Raw genomic sequence first — 25,695 nt, 5'->3', positions numbered from 1 at the left:
AAAAAAAAAATTAATCTGGGAGGGGAAGACCCTCAGGGTTTCTGGCCAAAATAGAAACAATTGCTATCTACATTAATTCTGAGCTAATCCGGGCCCAAACAGTGACCAAATGGGGCTTGGTCTGGGACCTATTATTGGCCAATCAATGAGAGTCAGAATGATGTAGGTTTGAGGCATGGTCCTTGTGATAGAAATCTAGCTTATAAACTCCAAGATATCTTGCAAGGTTTCAGTGATCAAGATTTACATTCCCCTGGGCCTGCAGGTAAGGGGTGTGATACCCTATGTGGAAAGAGAGAGAGACAGAGAGAGAAACAGAGAGAGAGAGACAGAGACAGAAGAGCTGTGTTGCCAGTTCCACTTGGGTCCCCAGGGGGCAGCTCCTACTACATGTCATTTAAGGATGGGTTGAAGGAACTGAATTTATTTAGCCTGGAGAAAAGAAGGTTCAGGGGAGGCCAAACGCCTACCTTCAAGTATTTGTGCAAGTCACTGGACTTGTTCTTTTTGGCTTAGGGGGCAGAATCAGGAGCATGACACTTGGAAGAGACATATTTAGGTGGAATGTGAGGGAAAATTTCATAACAGAACTGTGGAATGAACTGCCCCCGGGTGGTGGGTTCCTTCTCCTTCAGGGTCTTTAAACAGAGACCATTTTTTAGGGTGGTAAAGAGTGTGTCTTCCTTCCAGCTTTCAAATTCTGTGACCTGGATTTAAATCTCACTTCTGACATTGATTTACCTTTGTGACCTTGGACAAGTCTGCTAACTACCCTGGGGTTCAGTTCCCTCATTTTAAAATGAGGATACTGGACTACATCATCTGCACAATACCTTCTAGTTCTAGAGCTATGAATTCTCCAAAGATGAAGAATTCTCATCTGAAGTTCTGTGTACTTGAATATTTAAATTCCCCTGCAGTCTCTCTGCCATTCTCCCCCGCTGTGTGTTGAATTTGTGCCACAGATATGAAACCATATTTTAATTATTCATTTCTAAGTAATATGTATTTTTATGTACACAGAAGGTGCTCTCTTTTAAATAAAAAGGTTGGTAATTTAATCAATTAACAGAATTAATTGCTCCTATATTTTAAACATTCTAATCCAAGCAGGACTTGAAGCAAGCAGTCGAGTTGTTGAAATAGATCTCTTCTAGTTACTTCTGAACATTCCCCAGGGCTAAGGTTGCCCTATGAGGCTTATTTTGAAGCAGGTATTTATTTGGAAAGCTAACAACTGGGTGTGGGCCTATAAGCATGCTACTACTATTACTACTACTGCTGCTGCTATTATTATTATTATTATTATAGAGCTAGCCCTTATATAGCTCTTTAAGATTTGCAAAGCACTGTACATGTGTTTTCTCATTTTAAACCCTGTAAGTGGAAGAAAAGAAAGTAAAACCTAAAGCTTAAAAACAGAAGTTTGGAACCTGAAACTGGTTCTCAGGTCTTCAGATGGTTAAATATAAAAGTTGTTCCTCTGATACAAGGTGAAAAGGAAATTATAATTCAGCACTTACTCAGCACTGGGCTAGGTGTTAGTGATACAGAGTTAAAAAGGAAAAATAGCCCCTGCCCTCAAGTAACTTACATTCTCTATCTCTCTTGTTCTATTGGGGTGGATAGAACATGTAAAAAGATAATTATATACTTGATAATTCAAATAAGGAGAGTACACTAACCACTAGAGGGATCTAAAAGGGTCTCCCTTGGGGCAGGGGAAAGGAAAGAGAACAGCCATTTATTAAGGGTCTGCTATGTGCCAGGCACTGTGCTAAGTGCTTTACAAATGTCTCATTTGATCCGTCACAACCACTCTTGCAGGTAAGTGTCTCAGGAAATTGAGGCAACTCTATGATTTGCCCAGAGTCATGCAGCTAATTAGTAGAGTTCAAAAGCTATTGTCACCTTAACCAATTGATAGTGAACTTTTATGTATGAAATAAGCTGGTGCTTAGACCTATCTAAGCCACTGTTAGTATTACAAATAATTATTTCCTTTCCAAAAACACTGGGAAAAGGGATCAAAATAGGCAAGAATGATTTCAATAATTTATTAGTTACACCCAGAGACCATTAGATAAGTTAGTTGTGTACTGTGGCTGCCTAGATGTTTCTGCTATCTGGTCTCATCCAAATCAATTGAAAAAGATATTTACTAGTCATATTTACTTTATTAGGCTCTGTGTATGGTACGACTGTGACTAGACTGAACAAGATTGGCAAAGCTGAAACATGAGATTTTTGTTGAAGATGTATGCCTCCCTAAACGAGGTATAAACATCTCACCATGTTTTGGACTTGGATGATGTGTCCTTGATAGAATATGAAGAGTACCCTTGGTATGGGTGCTTGCCCATTGATACCACATTGATTGAGCCATGGCATTTGAGGATGATTTATTGAATCATCGGACTTAGCTTTTAAAAGAGAGCAGATACAGGTGTGGAAAAGATGGACAGAGATCAGAACTTAAAAGATGCTATACTCAAACAGTAGATCTAGGTCACTGGTGGGGGGAAGCCTTTTTATCCACTCACTGTCCTCCCACAGAGCTTATTGGCCCCAGAGAGGGGAGCAATTGAGAAGGTAATGAGAGAGCAGCAACTGGGAGCCCCCAGAGATGGAAGTACCCAGTGAAGGAGTTCCTGGAACCAGCGTTCTGGGGAGAAGAGGAAGAATTGTTTGACAACATTGATTTTCTGAACCTTTCACCTTGGAGATAAGAGGAAGAACCATGTGTCCCTGCAGTTGAGGGGAAGTAACCATAGTATGGAGGAGCAACCTGGACTGTGCTGTTGAGTTAGAAAGGGATTGACTCTTTAGCAGTACCCCTGTCCCATTTCCTTTAACTTCAGGATACATCATAAGTCTAGAGAATTGGATAGGTCCGTGGGGAGAATTTGGGTCACTAGGTTGGTGTAGTAGATAGAGTGCTGGACCTAGAGTCAGGAAGACTCCTCTTTCTGAGTTCTAATCTAGCCTCAGACACTTATTAGCTGTGTGCTAATAGGCAAGTCAGTTCACCCTGCTTGCCTCAGTTTCCTCATCTGTAAAAGGAACTGGAAAAGGCAGTGTCAAACCACTCTAATGTCTTTGTGAAGAAAACCCCAAATGGGATCACAAAGAGTCAGACATGACTGAACAACGAATGAGGAAAAGACCACAATTTATTAGCACAGTTACCTATATTATACAAAACTAGACTAAAAATAAGAAAAAAGATGTTAAGGGGTAGCTAGGTGGTGCAGTGGATGGAGCACCGGCCTTGTCAGGAGTCAGGAGGACCTGAGTTCAAATCAGGTCTCAGACACATAACACTCACTAGCTGTGTGACTCTAGGCAAGTCACTTAACCCCAATAGCCTCACCAAAAAAAAAAAAAAAAGACATTACAGACAATTGATACACAGTGTAAATAAGATATTGATGAAAAATCAGTTAAGGGGGGCAGCTAGGTGGCACAGTGGATAGAGTACTAGCCCAGGAATCAGGAGGACCTGAGTTGAAATCCAGCCTCAGAGACATAACACCCACTAGCTGTGTGACTCTGGGCATAGCCTCACCAAAAAAAAAAAAAAAAAAAAGATGTTACAGACAATTGATACACAGTGTAAATAAGATATTGATGAAAAATCAGTTAAGGGGGGCAGCTAGGTGGCACAGTAGATAGAGTACTAGCCCAGGAGTCAGAAGGACCTGAGTTCAAATTCGGCCTCAGACGCATGACACTTACTAGCTGTGTTAAGTGACAAGTCACTTAACCCCAATTGCCTCACCAAATAGCCCCCCCCCAAAAAAATCAGTTAAGGATAGAAGAAATGTCATAATCATAGGCTATAATAATTTCACATAGAAGTTTAACCAATATAAATCAATTGTCATAGCAAGGAAACAAAACCTTAATCAACAGACACTTGGCTTATTTTCCAGACAGAAAGATATCATAGCCAAAGGAAGTACCAGTTTATAATATGAAATCATTTGTAAAATCGTACTGAAAAAGGTGGGTGGAATAATATCAGCAGTAGCACCTCATAAAAAGGTAAAAGCAGTAAAGGTAAAAGGTAAAACCAGGTTTAAAAAGTTTCTCACGAGACCCCTCTCAGGAAGTCCGTCATTTTAAAGACATTTGAACATGATGAAGGAGAATTTAAAATAGGGAAAAAATGGGAAGCTGTATCACACACATACATACGTACATACATATCACAAAAGCCATTTCCACCGTCAAGGAGCTAAGTTGAAGGGGGATCCCTGTTGTATTGTGAGGTCCTCCAGATGTTCCTGTTTGCAGATGGCATTGTTCTGTCTATATTACACCCTAGAATGTATAGAGCCTCCTGGAAAAGATTTGTAACCAATCGAAAGGCTTTGGTCTAACTATACACATTTGAAAAACCAAGGGGATAAAGATTGTTGTCCATATTATAGGAAGCCATTAGATGACAAACTTAGACAGTTTGTACCTCTACAAATATAAAAATCTTGGACGGACAGTCCAGATAAGCACCGAGTTCTGCTTTGAATTAAATGGGAAAAAGAAAACAAGAAAAGACTCCACTGTTGTTTTTCCAGTGGTGTCCAACTCTCCATGACCCCATTTTGGTGGGGTTTTTTTTTTTTGGCAATTTGCCATTTCCTCCTCCAGCTCATTTGACAGATGAGGAAACTGAGGCAAACAGGGTTAAGCAACTTTCCCAGGGTTAGTTACACAGGTAGCTTAGGTCTTCCTGACTCCAGGCCCAGCATTCTATCCACTGCACCACCTAACTACCCCAAGGACTATATTACATTCAAGAAATTAACTCCTTAATGACCCCAAATATTGCTTAGAATCAAAAACTCATCTTTTGCTGATGTATAGTTATGAATCATGGGATACTATAGTCTCTGACAAATTAAAAGTAAGTAGTACACACAGTACTAAGACAGTGGAGAAGCACATTAGAGGGCAATAGAATAGGCTGCTACATACAAAAATATGGAACATAAAAGAAAAAAGCAGAGTAAAGTATGTCATCAGAGGAATATATGATAAGAAAAATAAAATGGTCAAATGACAAGTTGAGGGATGGTCAGTCTTATGTTTAGCAAGATGGTAAAGAAGTTATCTTCCTTAAACTACTCCAATGCAAAAACCCCAGAAAAAGAAATTATGAACCAGATATAATGTAATTAAGCCTAAATCCACAAACTAGGAAGACAGAAACACTGAATAAGCTTTTTTAAAGTGGGGGGCAGCTAGGTGGCTCAGTGGATAGAGCACCAGCCCTGGAGTCAGGAGGACCCAACTTCAATTCCAGCCTCAGACACTTACTAGCTGTGTGATCCTGGCCAAGTCACTTAACCCCAATTGCCTCTAGATAAATAAAAATTTACAAAAAACATCCTAGAGCTCATGCTTTAGGATCTGCCAATATACTTACTATCCCCCCACCCCCATGGCATTGATTCAGTTTTTGAACCACTGGCACCTCATTGATTCTGCCCAGCTATTTAAAGGAAAGGGAAAGATAGGCTAGGTGTGGGAGTAGAAGACAAAAGCAAAAGAGAGCTTAGTATAAAGTTGGCTAGAATAAGAGAACTTCCATACTTGAACGCAAGAAAACTGGAAATGCAGCTGGGGCCAGCCGTGTCTCTCCATTGTTTACTCTGGGCGGAGATCCAGTTAGGCTTCCAAACCCCGGAACTTGAGGAGGCTGAGGATGCCCAGCTTCAGAGGGATCTATGTGGCACTTAAGGGGTGGAGGGGCACCAAAGAGTGAGGAGACAAATCAGAAACAGGCAACTGTGGGTGGAAGAGGAAAGCTGAAAGACCCAGAGTCCAAGGGAACACGCTAAGGGCAGTTCACAGGCAGAGAAACCAACTGAGAGGGTCATTCAGCTAGAAAGAACAACGAATAAAGTGAAAAAAGATGCCAGAACATAATAAACAAATATTCTACTATGACATAAAATGAACAAAAATCCCCTGATAGATTATCAAAGAGAAAGAAACTCTATAAAGGTTCAAAAGATTAATTAAATTTTTTTTAAAAAGATATTAGAAATTTGGTTAGGTCAGAAATAAGAGCTCTCATTGAAGAATTTTTTAAAATACCAAGAAAACATAATGAGGACTCTTTCCAAAGAAACGGAGATTCTGAGAAAAAGCATTACAGAATTGAAACACAAAATATGGAATTGGAAGAAGATTTAGCAGAAGCAGAAGGACAATTACTAGCCGTGTGTCCCTAGGAAAGTCACCAAAACTTTCTTTTTCTCGGTTTTGTCATCTGTAAAATGACCAGACTGCGCTCAACGCCCCCTGAAGTTCCATCTGCCTCTAACTATGATTCTATGAACTTTAAAAGAACACATGAATTCTGTAGAAACCAACATGAAGGAGCAGCTGGGTGGTGCAGTGGACAGAGCACTGGCCCTGGAGTCAGGAGGACCTGAGTTCAAATCCAGCTTCAGTTTTTAGCTGTGTGACCCTGGGCAAGTCACTTACCCCCAATTGCCTTTTTTTTTTTAAGGTAGTTGGGGTTAAGTGACTTGTCCGGGGTCGCACAGCTAGTAAGTGTCAAGTGTTTGGTCTGAGGCCACATTTGAACTCAGGTCCTCCTGACTTCAGGGCCGGTGCTCTATCCACTGCGCTACCTAGCTGCTGCCCTATTTGCCTTTAAGAACAAAAAAAGAAAAGAAAAGAAACAAACCAATATGACTGACCTTGAAGATTGGAAGTACACCGAAAACTTGAGCATTATAGGTCTTTTAGAAGAACATGACAAATAAAAAAACCTGAGTGCCATACTGCAGGAAGTAATGAATAGAACATGTCCAGAATACAGACAGCAAAATGCTGATCTACCAAATCGACTAACTGCCGCCAGAGAAAAACCCCACAGTGGAAACTCGGAGGCATACATAGTGGTTAAATCTTACAATTTCAATTTTTAAAAAAGTTCAGGTTGTAAAACCTCAAACAACATAAATACAAGAAAGACAGCTCAATGTAGTTATAAATAAAAGACTAGATAACAAATAATTGTTTCATGGAGAGACTTTTGCATTTTCTTAAAAATAAAAAAACTGAAACGAGAGGCAACAGGACAAAAAAGAATCAAGGGGCATGTGATTTAAGTGGAATTCAACGAATCACTGAAAAAGCAGGAAGAAGAGTGTAATAAATTTTCCCTGGTCCACGTCTTGTTGTCTCCCATTAAGTGAAGCAGTAACTTTAGTGGGAGGGATAATACAGGTGGATATTGGTTGAATGGGGAGAGGGGAGGTTAGACAGTAGCAGCTGGACTTTACATAAACCTCACAGTATCTTCTTGGTCCTATCCACGAGACTGTGGTTTGTAGTGGATAAAAGAAGTGGAGGGGAAAGAGAAGCAGAGAGTAGTCTAATGTAAGAGGAAAGGAAAGAGTACCTAAAGAACCTTCCCTCAGTGGGAAAAGGTGGTTGTGGTAAGAGATGAAGGTCATGGAATGGGTCTTGTCTAGGGAGAATTTGCACATGAGGAGACCACCTTCTCCAAGGAAGGGTTATAGCTCTCACTACTGCATCTCAACCCCCTCACCCCACCCCACCCCAGGGTGGAACCTAGCCTTAGGAGTAGTGAGTGACCATGGTATAGGCAGTGGCTAAAACTGGTCCTAATATTGTTGTTGTGTGCCCTTCGTTTCTAGAAGAGGACCATGACATCAGGAAGGTGATGCCACGATTTGCAAGTGAATTGAATAGAAGTGAGGGAGGGCTGTGCAAAGTCACCAGCCTCACTTTCCATCTGGGTCCAATGGAGAGATATAGATCAGGACGCCTGGAGATGGCTCCCAGTCCTAAGGACTTGTGATCCCCATTACATGACTAGTCAACATTGTTTCCTTCATGGACTGATTTTCTCTGAGTGAGACCTAGCAGAACAAAGGATGAAGTCTAGAAATGGGATAGTGGAGGGAGTTCAAATTTCACATTTCAGAACCTCTGCCCTCCTGAATGACACAGAGAGAATAAAGAAGGAACAGAGAAGAATAATATAAAGGTATAGTCAGTGAGCTGGAGAATGGAATTCAGGATAGGCTAGAGAGGAGGAGAAATCATGAGGACCAAAGCAAATGACAACCTGGCAGAAAGGATAGCAAAAAGAATGTTATTTAAACTAAGAAGTCCAGGGTGGGGGTGGCGGGGGAGGCATTAAGAAAACAACAGAAGAGGGGAAGAGAGAGATAAATGAGCAAAAATAAAAAGAGAATAGTGGTTTGAGTAAAGACAAGGAAGTTGGGCAAGGGCAGGAGTAAAAGGGGAAAATGTCTGGGAAGGTTCTAGAACCAAAGGTAGTGGAAGCGAAACCAGTCACAGGGACAAGATGCTGACTTAAAAGAAAGGGAGAAAAATTAATACAAAAGAAATAAGTGGGGGAACATGCAAGCCTAACGATCCTAACCTTAAGTGTGAATCATTGAAACAATCCAATAAAATGAAAAAGATTGGCAGAAAAGAAAACCCACCAGTTTGCTGCAAGAAGCAATCCAAAAGTGAAGACACATCCAGAAAACATTTCGTTTGTTTTTCGGTTTTAGGGATCCACCTACCTCTAAAAGATTTTTAAGGAGTGACTTTGAGTTTTGAAGTGAACACTGGGCCAGCCGCAAAGTGTATGTATATGTGTGTGTACATGTATGCACACATATACATATATATAGACATACAGATACACAGAAAGATAGAGAGAGAGCTATAATAGCCTTGAAGGTTCTTGAAGATACCATTTCAGTTGAAAATAAGGTCACTGATCTGTGTTGTTTATCAGTCCTTCTTTATTATGCACTCAACAAGAGGCTGGGTGCTAAAGTAGATTGGATTCTGCCGGTGGTGTGCTGTGTAACCTTGGGCATATCACTTAACCTCCTATGTCTCATCTTAGATGGGAATGATAATATGCAGCTACCTTAGGGGGAGTTTATATGGATTAAATAATTAATGATTGTAAATCTCTTTGAAGAAAGCAATAACCTAAGTTTGTTGGGGGTTTTTAAGTCTTTTGCCAGAATTTCTAGCTCTCTAAAGAAAGCATCATTTGAACAGCTTTTTTCTTAGACCAACAATGGAATCAGTTGATTCATCTTCAAGGAGAGGAATTTATGTTGTTAATTATTTTGTATTACTTTTCTGCACTTTGTATTTACTTATCTTTCTACTTATTATATCCCACATTAGGAGGTAAGCCTTCAAGGGAAGGACAGGGCTGTTTGATTTTTGTCTTTGTAGCCTCAGCACCCAGCATAGTGCCTGGCACATAGAGTCAGCAGTAAGCATTTAATAAATGCTTGTTGAATTTTGGGAGGAGAAATGAGGAATTATTGAGCTTATGTGAACTCACTGAGTTTTACAACGCCAGAAGACAGCAAGGCAGGGCTCCAGAGCATTGGGAGGGCCCTCACCAGTGAACTCGTGGTTAAGACGTGAATGGGCAAGACATTTGTCCTTTGCCTTGTTAGAGAGAACATCCATTGATTCATTTGAACATTTGAGGAGGAAATGAATGAAGGAGGGTCATAAATGCTAGAGCTAGAAAGACCCTCAGAAACCATCTGGTCCTATCCCTTTATTTTTACAGATGAGGAAACTGAGGCCAGGAAGGTACACTTCCAAGTTCACATGGGTAAACCCATGCCCTCTGACTCCAGAGCCAGTGTAATTACCACTATACTTTGCTGAGTTGATGGTTGAATAGTGCTTTGGTGTTTTCAAAGCATTTTCTATACATTATCTCATCTGATCATCCTCACAACTTTGTAAGATAGATATTATTTTCCCTCCTTTATATATGAGGAAACTGAGGTTAGAGGGTGTAAGTGGTCACATGACTAGTAAATGTCAGGGGATTCCAACCCAAGTCTCTCCATACTCCAAGTCTATTGTTCCTTCCACATTTCCAAAATTTCCCAAACTTGAAAAGTAGTCATGTAGAAGAGAAATTGGATTTGTTTTGTTTCTGGGTTTTTTTCCAGCTAAGGAGAAAGATCTTCCAATTAAGAGAATCAGAATAAAAATTAAAATACAAGATAAATAAGATGATAAAAGAGCATCTGGTTGCCCTCATCTGCTCAAGTCACCAGACCCACAAAAACTGCCTCCCATGGTACCCAAAGGAATGGCGGATGGGATTGTTGAGATGCTATTAGTGATCTTTGAAAAACTGGAGAATGGGAGAGGTACCACAGTACTAGAAAGATGCAAATGCCCTGATTTTTAAGAAGGGGGATGGAATAGATCCTTCAAACCATAACCTGGCAAGTTTGCCTTCAGCTCCTTTAAAAATTCTAGAGCACAGTTTTTAAAAGAGTAGTTTTTGAAGTTCAGAAAGAGAAGCAATGGCTGCAAGAGCCAGCCTTAATTCACACAAAAAATTTTAAGAAATTGTGCCATTCAAGTTCATTTTCTCTTTGATCTGGCCCTTTTTTCACACATGTGGCATACCTAGATTTCAGGAAAGCATCTGACAGTGTCTCTCATTATATCTTTGTGGATAAGATGGAGAAAGGTGGGTCAGATAATAGTACTATTAGTATAGCATTTAAAACGGGGTGAGTAACCAGACCCAAAGAGTAATAACTAATAGAATGCTATCAGACTAGAGAAAGATTGCCAATGTAGTGCCCCCAGGGAGCTTTTCTTGGCTGTTTCTTGTTCAACATTTTTATTAATAACCTAAAGGCAGGTATAAATGGCATGCTAATTCAACTTGAAGGTAACTCAAAAGTTGATTAGGATCCTGATTGCCAGAAGATCTCAGTAATCTAGATTCTAGAACAATGGACCAGATCTTATAAGATGAGATATAATAGGGATAAATATAAACTCCTTCGCTTAGATTCATTAAACGAACTTCACAAGTTGAGGGGGAGGTGTAATTAGATGACAGTTTATATTTTAAAAGATCTGGGTATGTTACTGGACTGCAAACTCAATATGAGTCAGCAGTGTAACATGGCAGCCAAAAACAGCGAATGAAGCTTACATTAAGAAAAGCACGGGGGGGGGGGGGGGCGGGGGGGTGCAGTGGGTAGAGCACTGGCTCTGGAGTCAGGAGGACCTGAGTTCAAATCTAGTCTCAGACACATAACACTTACTAGCTGTGTGACCCTGGGGAAGTCACTTAATCCCAATTGCCTCACCAAAAAAAGAAAGAAAGAAAGAAAGAAAAAAAAGAAAAGCATAGGACCTGGAGGGTATGATAGACCCACTTTACTCTGGGATATGATTAGCCATGCATTCAGTTTGGCACATCATATTTTAGGGAGACCGTTGACAAATTGGGGCATGGCTAGAATGGTGAGAGGCCTGAACACCATACTCTGTAAGGATCAATGAAAGGTTAAAGGGATGTTTTGCCTAGAGAAGAGAAGACTTATAGGAGGTATTTTTTATTCAAAAATGAAAATGAACGTACTCTACACTTGATCTTAGCTAAAAGTTCAGTGCTGTCACTTGCTTTGTCTAGAATGCAAAGACATATATAACACACATCACAGAATTTACATTATAATTGAAGAAAAAACGAACACATAAATAGTAGTGATATAAGGATAGGAGAGATCTAGGCTTAGTTTTATGTTACTCAGTGTTGGGGAGTTTGAATTGGGAAGAGTGTAGAAGCAAGTCAGCAACACCACTTTGGTGTTCATAGTGAGAATAGAGGGTAAGTAAGTACTGGATGTGAGATTTATTGCGGAAGTAGAAAGAAAGAATTTGGCAACTAATGGGACATGTGAAATAAGGGAGAGGGAAGAGTCAAAAGATTATACAGATGTTTCAATCTTGGGAACCTTAGTAAGACCATGCTACGAATAACAGAAATGAAAAATGTATGTTGAAGGGGCAGGCAGTTCTGGATTTGTTTAGCTCGAATAGTTAGCCAGATATCCAGATGGAACTATCCAACAGACATTTATAAATATGGGACTGGAGCTGAGATGGGGTAAAGTAGAAGTCTAAGAGTAGCAGTATAGATTTGGGAATCATCAGTATGAAAGGGGAAATTGGAGTCGTTAGACTGGAAAGGAATCACCAAAGGAAAGAGTGTGAAGATAGATTAGAAAGCCTAGGACACCAAATGCACCAAAGATAACAGTGAGGAGTTGGAGGGATGGAAAGACGGAAGATTGGGGTCAGATTGCGGAGTTTTAAAATTCAGCATCTTGGAGGTATTGATAGTTTTAAGTGGTGGTAAAGTGTGTCATGTAGCTCCTCCCACCCATTCATGAGTGGTTGAAGTAGACAGGAGGTCATAAGGGAAATGATTGCTGTCTTCAGGTTATTTTGAGAGCGTTAGGTTGAAGAAAGATCAGATATGCTGCGCTTGTCCCGAGAAGGCAAAATCAAGAGCAGTAGATTTTGATTTGACAAAAGAAAAAACTGCTTAGCAGTAAGAGATGTTCCATTGTGGATTGGGCTGCTTCAAGAGTTATTAAGTCCCCATTGCTGAAGGTTTCAAACAAAGACTGGATGTCCACTTCTTGGGATATTTTGTAGAGATGATTTTTATTCAGATAGGGGATATACAGAGATGACCTCTGAGGTATCTTCTACCCTGCTGTTCTATAATTCTTTGGTATTGGGAGGAGTTTCCTACATCAGGTAATAATTTTATTAATGACTCTCAGGGACCTTCCTACTCTTAAGATGCTGCTATTGACGGTACACAGGTAGGACATACAACATGAGTTTTTTTTCCAGTAGTGCTTTGTTTGTGCTCCGCTAGACCCATTCTTTTGCTTGGTCCTCCTTTTGGAGAGGGGTACAAATTTATGAGATCATACACTAAGAGGTGGAAGAAACCTTAGAGGTTCTGAAGTCCAACCCTCCTTTAATTTATAGATGTGGGAACTGAGGTACAGAGAGGTTAAATGATTTGCCAGATGTCACATCTAATAAGTATCTGAAGTGGGATTGAAGCCCACATGTTCCTGACTCTGCATGACATGACCCAACTTTGGATTCGTTCTTAGAATTGAGGAGGTTTTTTTGTTTTTTTAATGTATATATAGCTATCTAGCCAATTTAGGGCTTCCTCCTTTGTCCTCGGGTTCGTTACTGCCTTACTCCAGTTCAATAATTCATTAACCCCTGGGATATAAATATATAAGAGTTAGGTAAAAGGTGGATTGTGTATGTGCAGCATGGTGCTCACCCGTGGATACCATTAATCATTTTCCCCAAACATAGAAGGGAAAGGAGCCTTCTCCACTTGGCTCCCATGTTCACTGTTTTAGCCCCTAGCCTAAGCAGTTCAACATTTCTCTAGGCCTGCCTGAAAGAACAGTGTAGAAATTATACAAAAGTACTATATAGAAAAGTGAAATTGTAGAAAAGTAACATCAAAGAAAAGTGTCAGAACTACCAGGAGAATGAATGTCAGTATTGTTCACTGTTGGCCTCATGCAGGCTACCTCACTAAGCTAGGAAGATGGGTCCCATGGAACAAAAAACTGTAACATTTTCTGTGCAATCAATGTCATTGTGAAAAACAGGATCATAGATGTAGTGCTGGAAGACAACTTAAAGGTCATTTAATCCATCCTCCTTATTTTATAGATGAGGAAATTGAGACCCCAAAGCTTAAGTGATTTGCAAAAGTTACGTAGATGTTAAGTGGCCAAAATTAGATTTGAACCCAGGTCTTTTAACTCCAAATTCAGTGATCTTTCCCCTTTACCATGCTGTATATGTGTGTGTGTGTGTGTGTGTGTGTGTGTGTGTGTGTGTGTATACACATATATGCATATATGCTCTTTTGCCTTGTGTATTTGTATACATAAGTGTCACACATGTATGTGGGAGGGTATGTGGGGATAGGGGAAGGAAGAAAGAAGTGGTATCTGTAAAGGTAATGCTTCCCTTTCTCACCTATGTAAGCTTTCCTCATGTTTCACATCTAGTCTTGACCCATAGGTTTAAAATCAAGCCTCAGTATCCCCTTTTTTTCTCTTTTAGAGATGACAGCAGGCTTGCTTCTCTAATTACTGGAGAAGCTGAGCACTTCTTAAAAGTAGCACATTTATGTTCCCTGCCTCAGCCTTCTGGAATGAATCCCCTAATTGGAAATCATTCTTTAGTAATAATTATTCATTTTAATGAATATAAAAAAATTTTTAAGTTCATTGGCCATTTTTATTCTGAAAACCAAAATTAAGCAGAAATGTAACCTACAGAAAACCAAATATAAGCATGATGCTGTCAGTCATCCAAGAGCTAGAAAGAAATTAAGTCAGGCCAAAAAGAAATAAAGCAGTAGGCAAATGATTATTTTAGTAAAAAAAATCTAAAACTAGGTCCATTCAGTAGTCCATTGGACTATTTTTTGCCTCTCATTTCATCATTACTCTGACTGCTATTAAGTTAGATGATATTATTCACAAAGCATTTGAAAACCTAACTTCTGTATAGATACCAGCTGTTTTTGTTGTTGTTGTTGTTACTGGAGTTAACTAGAGGATCCCCAAGGTCTCAGCAACACGTTTGTAATGTGGTCTTACGGGATTGTCTGGGATACTGAGAGGCTAAGTGACTTGTCCTTGGTTACACAGTACGTTTGTGTCAGAGGTGAAAATCGAACCCTGGTCTCACTGGCCCCAAAGTGAGCTCCCTATATTCTGTGTTCCCTCTTATTTATATAAATATCCACATTGTAATTAAAGAACTGGGCCTGAATCCCTCCGCAAAGTATATTTGTCTTATTCTCCTAACTCGTTTTACTGAAATCATGGAAAGCATCCAAATATCATGACTCTGGCATCTTTCAATCCTTAGCTTCCTCTAGCAACAGTGACACACATTAATAACGATCAAAATACAGAGACAGTGCGAGGAACAAAGTCAAAGCAAAGACACAGAGCTCCCTCTGACCTGAAACAAAGTTTGGGATCTGATCAAAAGGCGAACGAGTGGAGATTTGCTGTGGGAAGAAATTAATGTAGAGTGTTTCTCAGTTTCATGCTGTTTGGGGGAAAATATAACTAACTACAGCCCACCATATGCAGCTAAATTAGGTTGGTAATTAAAGTATATGTTAAAAATAGTTAAAATTAGAGACAAAGCCCTATTGTTTAGTACTGTTGTTGGCTGCTTATCTGTGCTGGGGAGAAGGGTGTGAGGGGGCTAGTCAGAGGACTTTGATATTTTAAAGATTAATCACCCGCCCCTGAAGGGTTTTAAGACACCCACCTGCATTTTGGATTTGGTTGTAGGCCAAAGGAATGTGACAAGTCTCATGGCATTTTTTTTTTCCTAATTTAGCACTGGGTAGGCATTTCAAATGCCAAATAGATCAGGACTGTCCCCTTTCCAAAACAAAAGTCAACCCCTTCACATTTGAGGGAAGTGACTGACCTCTGAGGGTAATTGTCAAGGAATATTGAAACCTTGGACAGGTGCCAGTGTGTATTAAAGAAAGAAAGCAAACTAAAATCTGAGACCATTGAAAAATAACTTCCCAAGTAATAGCTCTGAACTGACTTGTACCTTTCTCCCACCTCTTGACAAAGCTTGCAGGGAGCAGATTTTTCTCTGCCAACAGCTTTCTACCAGAACAATATGGATCAGGGTCCTTGGAAGTCCTGACAGCCACAACCTGGCCAGGATAATCCCATGACCCTCTCCCCTTTTGTCTTTCCCCCCACCAATTTATTTCTTTTTCATTTCAGGTGATGTGCTCTATGAACTTCTTCAGCATATTCTGAAGCAAAGGAAGCCGCGAATTCTCTTCTCACCATTCTTTCACCCAGGAAACTCTATTCAAACACAGCCAGAGGTCATGTTGCACCAAAACCATGACGAAGGTACAGAATGGCCTCCCATGTTCCCTTGGTGGTCTGGACAGGTCTGGTGGGTTACCCAACAAGTGGTTTCTGTTCTTGTACAGTCATTCAATCAACCAACCATGCCTTTATATCAGCTTCACCACCAGCCCCCTTACCTGGAATGCCTACTTCCTTCTCACCTCCATCTTTTGAGGGTCAACTGAAGTGTCACCTTCTGCACGAAGCCTTTACTGCTCCCCAAATCCTGATTCTCCCAAAACTGCCTTTTATTTCTTTCATGCAGAGGGCAGCATCTGTTTCATTTTTGCCTTTGTCTTCCCCGTGCTTAGCGCATAGTAGGAATTTAATAGATGCAAGTTGAGTGTTTGATTGACTTGACAAATAATTATTGAATACTTACTATTGCATTAGTCTTCTTGCTTCTATTCTCTCCCGTCCCTCTCCAATTCAGCCTCCACAGTGCTGACAAAGTAATCTTCCTAGAGCATAGCTCTGACTATGTCATTTTCCCTCTCAGGGATCTTTAGTGGCTTGCTATTGGCAGTAGGATAGAATATACCCTTATCCTGACGTTTAAAATCTGTAATCTTGCTCCAACCATACTTTTCAGACTTACATCCTGTTCAACACACAATTCCAGCTGAACTAGACTATCGGGTGTTTCTTCAATTTAACATTATATCTCCCACCTCTGTCTTCAGAGAAGTTGGCTTACATCCCTGGAACCCTAAGCCATGAGTGAGGAATTGAGTCAAGGACATTTCCTTCTTAACTTCCACTTCTTAGGATCCAACTTCCTTCAAAGCTTATCCTCATCCCCCTAGTTTTTAGTACTCTCTCTCCCTACAAATTATCTGACATTTATTTATCTTTCTACTTGTTGTATCCCCTAGTAGAATGTAAGCTCCTTGAGGGCAGAGGCTTTTTTCCCCCTTTTTTTTCTTTGTACCCCCAGCACCTAACACAGGGCCTTGCCTAGTAGATGTTTAATAAAACTGCTAATTGAATTAAATTGAATGGAATTGCGAGGTGCTAAGGGCATACACAGATCAGTCAGTCAACACTGTGTGCCAGACTTAACCAGACTGGTTAGGTGCTAGGGACCAAAGTGAAACAGCCTCTGCCTTTTGGGAGTTTTCATTCTGTCAGGGGAGACAACATGCCATATATAGGTACATGTAGAACTCATACATGAGAGAGATAAAGCTGATGGTGAAGGATAGCTAGCTCATGCTGTATGAGAATCAGTTGAAGAAGAGAAGCCTGTCTTTGAGTATTTGAAGGGCTCTTTTGTCTACAGTGGATTTCTACTTTGCCCCAGAGATTAGAATTAAGACAGATGGGTAGAAGTTACCAGGAGGCAGATTTTGACTCAATTTAGGGAAATGTTTCCTGTTGAAATATCCAAAACTGGAGTTTGCTACTTCAGAAGATAGCAAATTTTCCCAGCTGGAGGTCTCAAAGCGGAGATTGGATGACCAGTTCCAGGCGTGCTGTAGAAGAGATTCCTGTTTCAAATGGGAGTTCAGTCAGTCAATAAGCATTTATTAGCACCTACTGTATTCCAGGCACCAAGCCTGTGCCAAATGCTGGGGAAAGAAAGAAAAGCAAAAGACAGTCTTGTCCTCAAGGAACTTATAGTCTAATGGGAATGTCGAAGAACAGGGGAGGGAACAAGCACTTATTAAGCACTAATCACTTTATAAATATTATCCCACTTGGTCATTTGAGCTGAACTAGGACTAATTCCAAGGTCCCTTCAACTCTTGGATATGCTGTGATTTAAATATTTTTGTCTCCGTTTTACATGAGAGAATAAAAATGAGATATTGCTAAATAGCACTTGGGAAAAGATTTCCCCCCCCACCCCCTCCCTTTGGCTCTAAAGGGAAGATGCAGGCTTCTCCAGTTCCATTTTAACAACGCCTTTGATCTTACAAATCCTTAGCCTACTGCATAGAAAATAGATTAAAGAGCAAAGACTGTGAGAGATCAAGAGAGAGCACACTATATTTATGTGCACATGTCAAAATAAATCCCAACCATCATAGACATAAAATATGTTGTCTTTTTTCATGTGGACTGCATGTTTGTAATTATGTCCATAAACAGCATGGTCTAGTGAAAAGAACAATGGGGTCTAGAGTAAAAAGACTTGGTTCCAAGACTCAGCTACAACAGTTGCTATCTCTATGACCATGGACAAGTCGTTTTAATTGAGGCTCTTCAAGGCTTGGTTTCCTCATCTATAAAATGGAGATAATGATACTCCCACCTAACTTATATGACTATCTTTTGCCTCTAACACCAGCACTTAGCGCAGTGCCTGGCACAGAGGAGATGGTTAATAAATGTTGATCAATTGATTGTAATTAAAGCACTTTATAGGTAATAAAGTGCTATATGTGAACTCAAGTTATTTTGACAAGTCATTTTCCTGCTATTGTTATTTCGTATTTAACATTCTATGGAGAATTGCACAGGTGGATAAAATGCCTATGTGTTTGGGTTTTTTTGTTTGTTTTTTTTTTGTTTGTTTTGTTTTTTGCAATTGACTAAGAGTTCTGAGAAGTAAGCTCACCTTCTATAAAGTCACTGGGAAGTGAGCTCATTTTCTGTAGACTCATCAAAAATGTCTTCAGGACAACCCCAGTAACAGATACCACGTATTTTGTCCTGTTACCATGTGGATTTAAGTTCTTCTGTCAGGTCTCTATATTGTGAAAGCCTTTCATTCAATCAGTCACTTGATCAATGAAGTATTAAGTACCAGCTATATGCTGGACACTATGCTTGGTGCTGAAAATACAAAGACAAAATTGAAACATTTAACGTCCTCAAAGAACCTACATTCTCTAAGACCATGTAAAAAATAAATTCAGAATAAACTGAGAGGGAAGAGTTGACCAAGGTATTGGGAAAATCTTCATGTAAAAGAACATGGTGCCTGAATAGAGCTTTAAAGAAAACAAGATATTTGAAGAGTGGAGATGAGGAACAGATGCTTCCCAAGAATGGGGGGTTGCCAGTGCACAGGATCAAGGCAGGAGATGGGTTATTATGTGTGAAGAATAGTAAGAAGGCTGGTTTGGCAGAACCATTAAGTACCATGAAGGATCATAATGTATAATAAAGAAGGGTGGGCCCAGGTTGTAAAGGTCTTTACAAGCCAAAGAGAGAAACTTAGATTTTTTTCCAAATACTTTGGAGAGGAGGAGTATTTAATATAAACACATATATTAAAAATGTTGCTCTTAAATTTTTATGGATCAATGTTATGTCTGAATAACTATTCAGTAGGGAATAACTCTGCTTCTAATGATGCTCTGATATCAGAGCATTTGTCACCTCTTAGTTTACACAGGATAATGAGCTTCTGGTCTGTAATTCCATTTGCTTATTGGTGTCTTTTTAGGTATTCAAAAGATGGGATAATGAGCTTCTGGTCTGTAATTCCATTTGCTTATTGGTGTCTTTTTGGGTATTCAAAAGATGTTTGCAGCCCACCCAAGTATCACCACTTTTCAGCATAATTTGCACTGATCATTGAATCCAGGATCCTTAAGGATAACCTTTCTGTAATTTCTGGTAATGACCTGATCCTGAATCACTATCATAATCTCCTCCCTTTCTAGAAACAAATCTTCTCGACTCAGTTCTTCATGTCTTTGTCAACGTACTGTTTGGTTGAAGTCATGTGGGTGTTATCCATGGAAGACCTTAAGATTCCACTCTTTGATCTTAGCCACTTCAATTGGCCCCAACCAAAAATAAACTACCTTTAGCTGCACTTGACAAATCCGATGGGGTGTACCAGCCTTTACTATTGCTTTGTAAGGTGAGGGCTCTGCTCCAAAAGTAAATGTCTAACTTGTTTATCATGTGCTCAGTCGATCAGTCAACATGCATTTATGCCAGTGCTAGGTGCTAGAGATAGAAATACAAAGAACGGAACAATTCTTACCCTCATGGATTTGACATGCCAGTGGTGGAGACATTGAGTCCATACAACATACGTTTAGAAGTATGAAGAGAATAGTACAAAGTAGTTAAATACAAGGTAGTTTGAATGGGTGGGTATTAGCAGTGAAAGTCAGAGATGCATTTTGAAGGAGAGTGATTCTGTGGAGCACAGGTTAAGAGGGAGTCAAAGGTTTTTGTAATAATCAATAAAGGCCATCTAAATATTACATTGCTTTATGGTGACTTGTTCAATTCAATAAACATTTTCAATAAACAGTTATTAAATGCCTGCTATGTACCAGGCACTGTGCTAAGTGTTGGGGATACAAAAAGGGATAAAGGATAGTCCCTTCCCTCAAGGAGCTTACAAACTAACGAGAGACAACATGCAAACAAATATACACAGAGCATCTATATGCAGGATAAATAGGAAATAATTAACAAGTCACTGGAATTAAGAGGGTTTGGGGTAGGCTTCTGTAGGAGGTCAGATTTTAGTTAGGACTTAAAGGAACCCAGGGATGTGAGCAGTCAGAGTGTAAGAGGTAGAATATTCCGGGCATGGAGAGAATGCCCAGACCTGAGAGATGGGGTGTCTTGTTCCTGGAACAGACAGAAGGTCAGAGTTACTGGATCGAAGAGTTCATGTTAGGTAGAAAGGTATAAGAAGCCTGGAAAGGTAGGAGGGGGCTAGGTTAAGAATGGCTTTGAATGCCAGACAGAGCATTTTGTATTTGCTCCTGGAGGCAATAGGGAGCCACTGGAGTTTATTAAGTGGGGTGGGGGTGACATGATCAGACTTGAGTTTTAGGAAAATCACTTTAGTGTTAAATAATCACTGAATCAATTATGAATTGTTCTTTATACCTCTGGGACTTTTTAGCCTTTTTCCTTCTCAGTGAAAATACTGTTTGCTTATAAATGTATATTTTTGAGCAGCAGATTTTGAGCTGTTAATACATCTGTATAAAATATATAAACACATAATTGGCCCGTATTTGGAGGGGTCACAGGTGCTCTTGTGTTTTGTTAATTAATATGTGATGCTTTCTATTATGGAAAAAAAAAAAGATGGAATCACAGAAGAAACTGGTCAAGTGCTTTGATAATAATTTCTGCACCTATGAAACTGTGAAACACTTGAGCCAGTAATGATGGATCTTCTCTAGCCCTACCACTTTTCCAGTTTTGCAGAAAACCTATAGAGTTACTTCTCTTGGTGTATTCTATCATTCATTATATTAACGATATCCAAGCTTTCGGTCTTGTGTTTGATCTATCTTCTGCTTTTGTTGTCTTGAACTTTTTTAGACCACACAGACCAGAAATTTTTGCCACAACCTCTTTCAGGGGTTCACTCTCTGTCCTCTGATTTCTTGGCTTCTCAACCTTTTTTTTTTTAATTGTAATTTTATTGATATTGCATTGTTGATTGTGTTCCTTCTGCTCCTTTGACTCCTTCTATCTACACCTTTCACTTTTTTGACTTTCAATTTTAATTATTGGTTAGAGTTATCAAAAATTTTTGAGGTACTTTTATTTTTTGTTTATGTATTTGTTTTTTAAACTAGGCAATATGGTGTTCAGATTTTCTGCTGCCCATGCTTGCTAGACATTGATGTGATCTACCAATGGTTTTCCACAGTCTTCAGTAATTTTCTCAAGCTGCTTCTTTTGATAGTTTGATAGGAACTCTTAGATAGTTCCACCTTTCCTTGTATGGTCCTTACTATAGCAGTGGCATATAGGCATATATCTCATGTGTGTGGGTCCTGAAATGTTAAATATTGTGGGAGAATATGGCTATAGAAGATAACAGCTTTTTTGAACTACTCTATTATTTTTATGTGACTGATATATTAGTTGGATTCATGCCATAAAACCCCAGAAGGGGTTTTCAGAATTCCATTCTGGGTATACCCTTCTCTTTTTTCAAAATCATTTGAAATAGCATTATTTTTTGCCATATGTTTCATTATTAGGTCATGCCTCTAGAATGTGTACTAAGTACAGATTTCAGCGCCCATAGGTTAAGTGCTTTTCCCTTTTCAGATTTAAATAACTCCTCAATTTCTGCCTTTATTTCATCTAATCTGGGATTAGGAATGAAGGTATTTCTTATGATTGCCCTTGAATTGATCTATAAAACATTGTGAATGTAGCTTAGAACTGAGGTTATTGCTGACAACAAAACAGTATGAAGTGCTTGTCTGTAACTGGTAAAATCTGTTTCCAGTTTTGTTAGGATTTGATATCAGCACATAATAAAAGCATTCATATGTTCAGTTCATTTCATGCACACTCATGGTTTGTCCACTGTTATGGTCAGCCATATATGCACCAAAGCATTTATAGCGGTTGGATTATTGGTATTTCAGAATTGATGCAATTTACCTTTCTTTTTCATGGCCATCAGAACATCAAGGAGCGCTGCTCACTTTGCTCTTTTCTGTGTCAGGCTCATTATCACGGTCATTCCAAGTGGCCTGCAGCCCTATCCTGCTCCATGTATCAATTGGATTCAAAGGAGCAGTTACTTACTGGGGCACTAACTCAGTCATTGCAATCACCAGAGCCCAGCTGGCCAGTGTTTCAGACAGGATTCCTTCAACATCTTGACAGCTGCCATAGAAGTCTCAGAGCACACACAATCCCCAATATACCTCACCCTGACTAGGATTCCCTTATCTTTCCACTCTCTCTCTCCCCTTCTCACTTCATGAATGATGGGGTAGACTTTAAGGAAGTTATTATTATTATTATTGTCACTATTATATCTTTTAGATTAAGTTTAGACAGAAGTGGTTTGAGGGCAAGTATCTATCCAGCTTTGTGTATACGTATACATATATGTGTGTGTACATGTATATGTGTACATGAATCTGTATTCTGTAGACTGTTGTGTAAGTGCATTAAATGGCAAGCTGTTGTAATCGAACTAGAGAATTGATGCACAAGCTCATCTTCTTTAGACTCATTGACAGTGTCTTTAGGACAGTTCCAAAGAACAGACAAGACAACAGGGAAGCCATATGCCTTGTTCTGTTCCCACGTGGATTTAATTTCTTCTGCTAGGTTTCTATATTTTGTAAGCTTTTCATGTAACTTGAAGAGGAGTAGTATTTGGGATGGTGATATTTATCAAAGTTTTTATGAATCAGTATTATATCCAGGCAATTGTAGGTAACAGGTCAGACTGTGAGGTTGGTCTGATTCTAGTAGAATCTATCGGTTGAGCGTCCAGGATATTTTGAGTTCTTTATTTATAGTATGGGGATTTATCATCTGTCAGTCTGTGAAAGATGGTGAGCATCTGATGTCAACAGGTCATGTCTTATAAACTTTACAGTACATGCTAAATTTTTATGGCCTTCAGTGATGTGTAGTATATGTATGTGTGTGTGTGTCTCTCTAAATATATATATATATGTACACACACACACAGACATATATACATATACAGATAGACATATAGTTTTTATGGTATTGTATTTTCATAGCCTTCATTGATCTATTTCACTTCATATATCATTGAGTAATCTACATTGATCACTAAGTTCAAGCACTTTAAGGGTAATTTGACTGTATTTTTGATGGCAAATGAGCCAGAATTACCCCTTCCTTTCCACAAATTAATCTGCATGACTCAGCCATTTGTTTAATGCTTGTTTGTTAACCTACTGCATTTATGTAGCCATTGCTCATTGAGGGCTTTTTGATTCGGCTCAGGGATCTTAATGGATTCATTGACTCTCTGGAGGTAAGCTGCTTTGAGTTATATTTGACACATCTAACAGCATGTACATATTGTCAGCCTTTGCTATCTTTTTACCTGTTATTACCTTTATTGTTAATATCTCTCTGGTTATAGCTGTATTTCAAACCCTCTGTAGACCAGTTTGCATCTTACTTTGTTTCCTGGACACAAATTGTACCCATCTTACAGAGAGATACATGCCTTTGCTCATGTAGGAAACAAGATAAAATAAGAGGTAGATTGATATACACTCCTACCTGCTATTGGGCAAACACATCCAGACCTATGCTCTAAGTACATCACTATCATTTTCTTCATATATACAGGATATCAAAGATCAAAATTATTATAAAGCTAGAAGAAATATTACTGGTGGAAAAAAGGTGGTATGCAATGGAAAGAACTGTCTTCATCTATTTAAATAATTATTTATAATGGAAAATTAGTAGTGGATAGTAGAAATGACAGTCATTACAATAATTTTATGCAGACAGAGGTTTAACTAATATAAATCTATGTTCATAGCAGGGAGACTAAAAGAGGCCTAAAAAGCATCATAGTTTACTAATTGATTGATTATTTGCCAAAGGGAAAAGAATTAAGTAATGAAGAAATAAAGTAATAAAAATCATTCATTAAGCGTTTACTATGTACCAGTCACTGTACTAAGTGATGGAAATACAAATACAAAAAGAAAAATAGTCTCTCAAAAAGCATGCTTTATGATAATAATTATTGTGATTATTATTAGTGATGATAATAATAAAAGCTAACATTTATGTAACACTTTAAGGTTTAAGCACTTTACAAATGTTCTCACTTTCTCCTCACAACTCTGGGAAGTAGGTACTGTTGTTATCTCCTTTTACAGCTGAAGAAACTGAGGCAAACAGAGGTGAAGTGACTTGCCCAGAGTCACATTGCTAGTAAATATCTGAGGCTGGATTTGAATTCAGGTCTTCCTGACTCCATATACATTATTGTATCCACTGCACCTCCTAGTTGTCTCTGCAGTACAGGAAGACAGCACATATTGGGTAGTGGTGGTCAAGGAGGGTTGCTTTGGCTTGAGAAATCACATATAGTAAGTAGAGCCAAAGAAAAATTGATGAGTTTCTCACACAAAGTCATTTTTACTGCTCTTCTGAGTAAATAAAATGCTGACATAAAAAGGGAATACTGCCTTATACTTGAAAGATACAACCATAGAGATAACCTTGTTTAACAGCTCTTTGCTCATAAATAAGGAGATGTATGCTTGCCAAAAGCATTTACTACTGTGATTTTAGTGATCCCAGCAAGAGTCCAAGTTGAAGAGGGATTCCCTATGGGTGGTGAGGGCCTCTAGATATTCTTGTTTATGGATGACAATGTAGAACCTCCTGGATGAAATCCATAACCACTCAAAAGATTTTGGCCTGTTCATCCATATAGGAAAACCCAAGTGGATGAAGAATGCCTTGATTAGATTATGACATACAGTTATATAGAGGCATTGTAGAGCTCATCTGTTAGAATATATATCTTGAGACAGTACAAATGAATAAGTAAGTCCTAGAATTAAATAGGAGGCGGTGAGCAATAAATGGCCTTCAGAAAACTACAAAACTTTTTTCATGATCCCATGCTTCTCCCAGGGACAAAGGCACATCTTTTAGATACCACTGTTCTTCTAATAGTGGTATATGGCTTTGAGATGTGCAATATAACAATTTTCATACAACTGAAAGTGAATATCACAAGGATGGCAGTGGGTAAATGCATGGTGGATGTATTCTATGTGTGCAGCACATAACAAGTGAGAAACTTTGAATAACAGGAGCAAAAGCAATAAATGTATGATAGAAGGGAAAAAAAAAAGATGGACTAGACACATAGCAATGATGAGAGATGACAGATAGACAGCCTGAGTTCTCCATTGGCCTCTGTGTCAGGTCAGGAAAAATGAGGAAGGCCTTCAGCACATTGGGTGGATCTGCTGCCGAGAACAGAAGGGAGGACGGAGATAAAAGTCACATAGGACAGGCAGGCCTGGATGGATTGTGAGCTACATAGTTAGAAAGAACATCCATATGGATAAGGTTACAGTTCCATTTGAGTATGTGAGTACAAAAGACAGCACATTGCAATCTACCTAATGCTTACCATTATCCCTGGTTA

At 39.2% G+C, this 25,695-nt stretch overlaps 1 protein-coding gene across 2 annotated transcripts in view; it reads left to right on the top strand.

Annotated features, from left to right (window-relative positions):
• ETV6 (ETS variant 6) overlaps window positions 1-25,695 on the top strand; it is a 335,835-nt gene that overhangs the window by 250,562 nt on the left and 59,578 nt on the right. For both annotated transcript variants that reach the window (XM_027856399.1, XM_027856396.1), the window contains exon 4: window positions 15,699-15,833. In XM_027856399.1, coding sequence (XP_027712200.1) covers window positions 15,699-15,833 — 135 coding nt within the window. The remainder of the gene's footprint in view (window positions 1-15,698; window positions 15,834-25,695) is intronic.

The sequence above is a fragment of the Vombatus ursinus genome, unplaced genomic scaffold (assembly GCF_900497805.2).
Source record: "Vombatus ursinus unplaced genomic scaffold, bare-nosed wombat genome assembly UNPS02011431.1, whole genome shotgun sequence".
Taxonomy (NCBI): domain Eukaryota; kingdom Metazoa; phylum Chordata; class Mammalia; order Diprotodontia; family Vombatidae; genus Vombatus; species Vombatus ursinus.
This window is presented reverse-complemented; position numbering and strand designations above follow the sequence as displayed.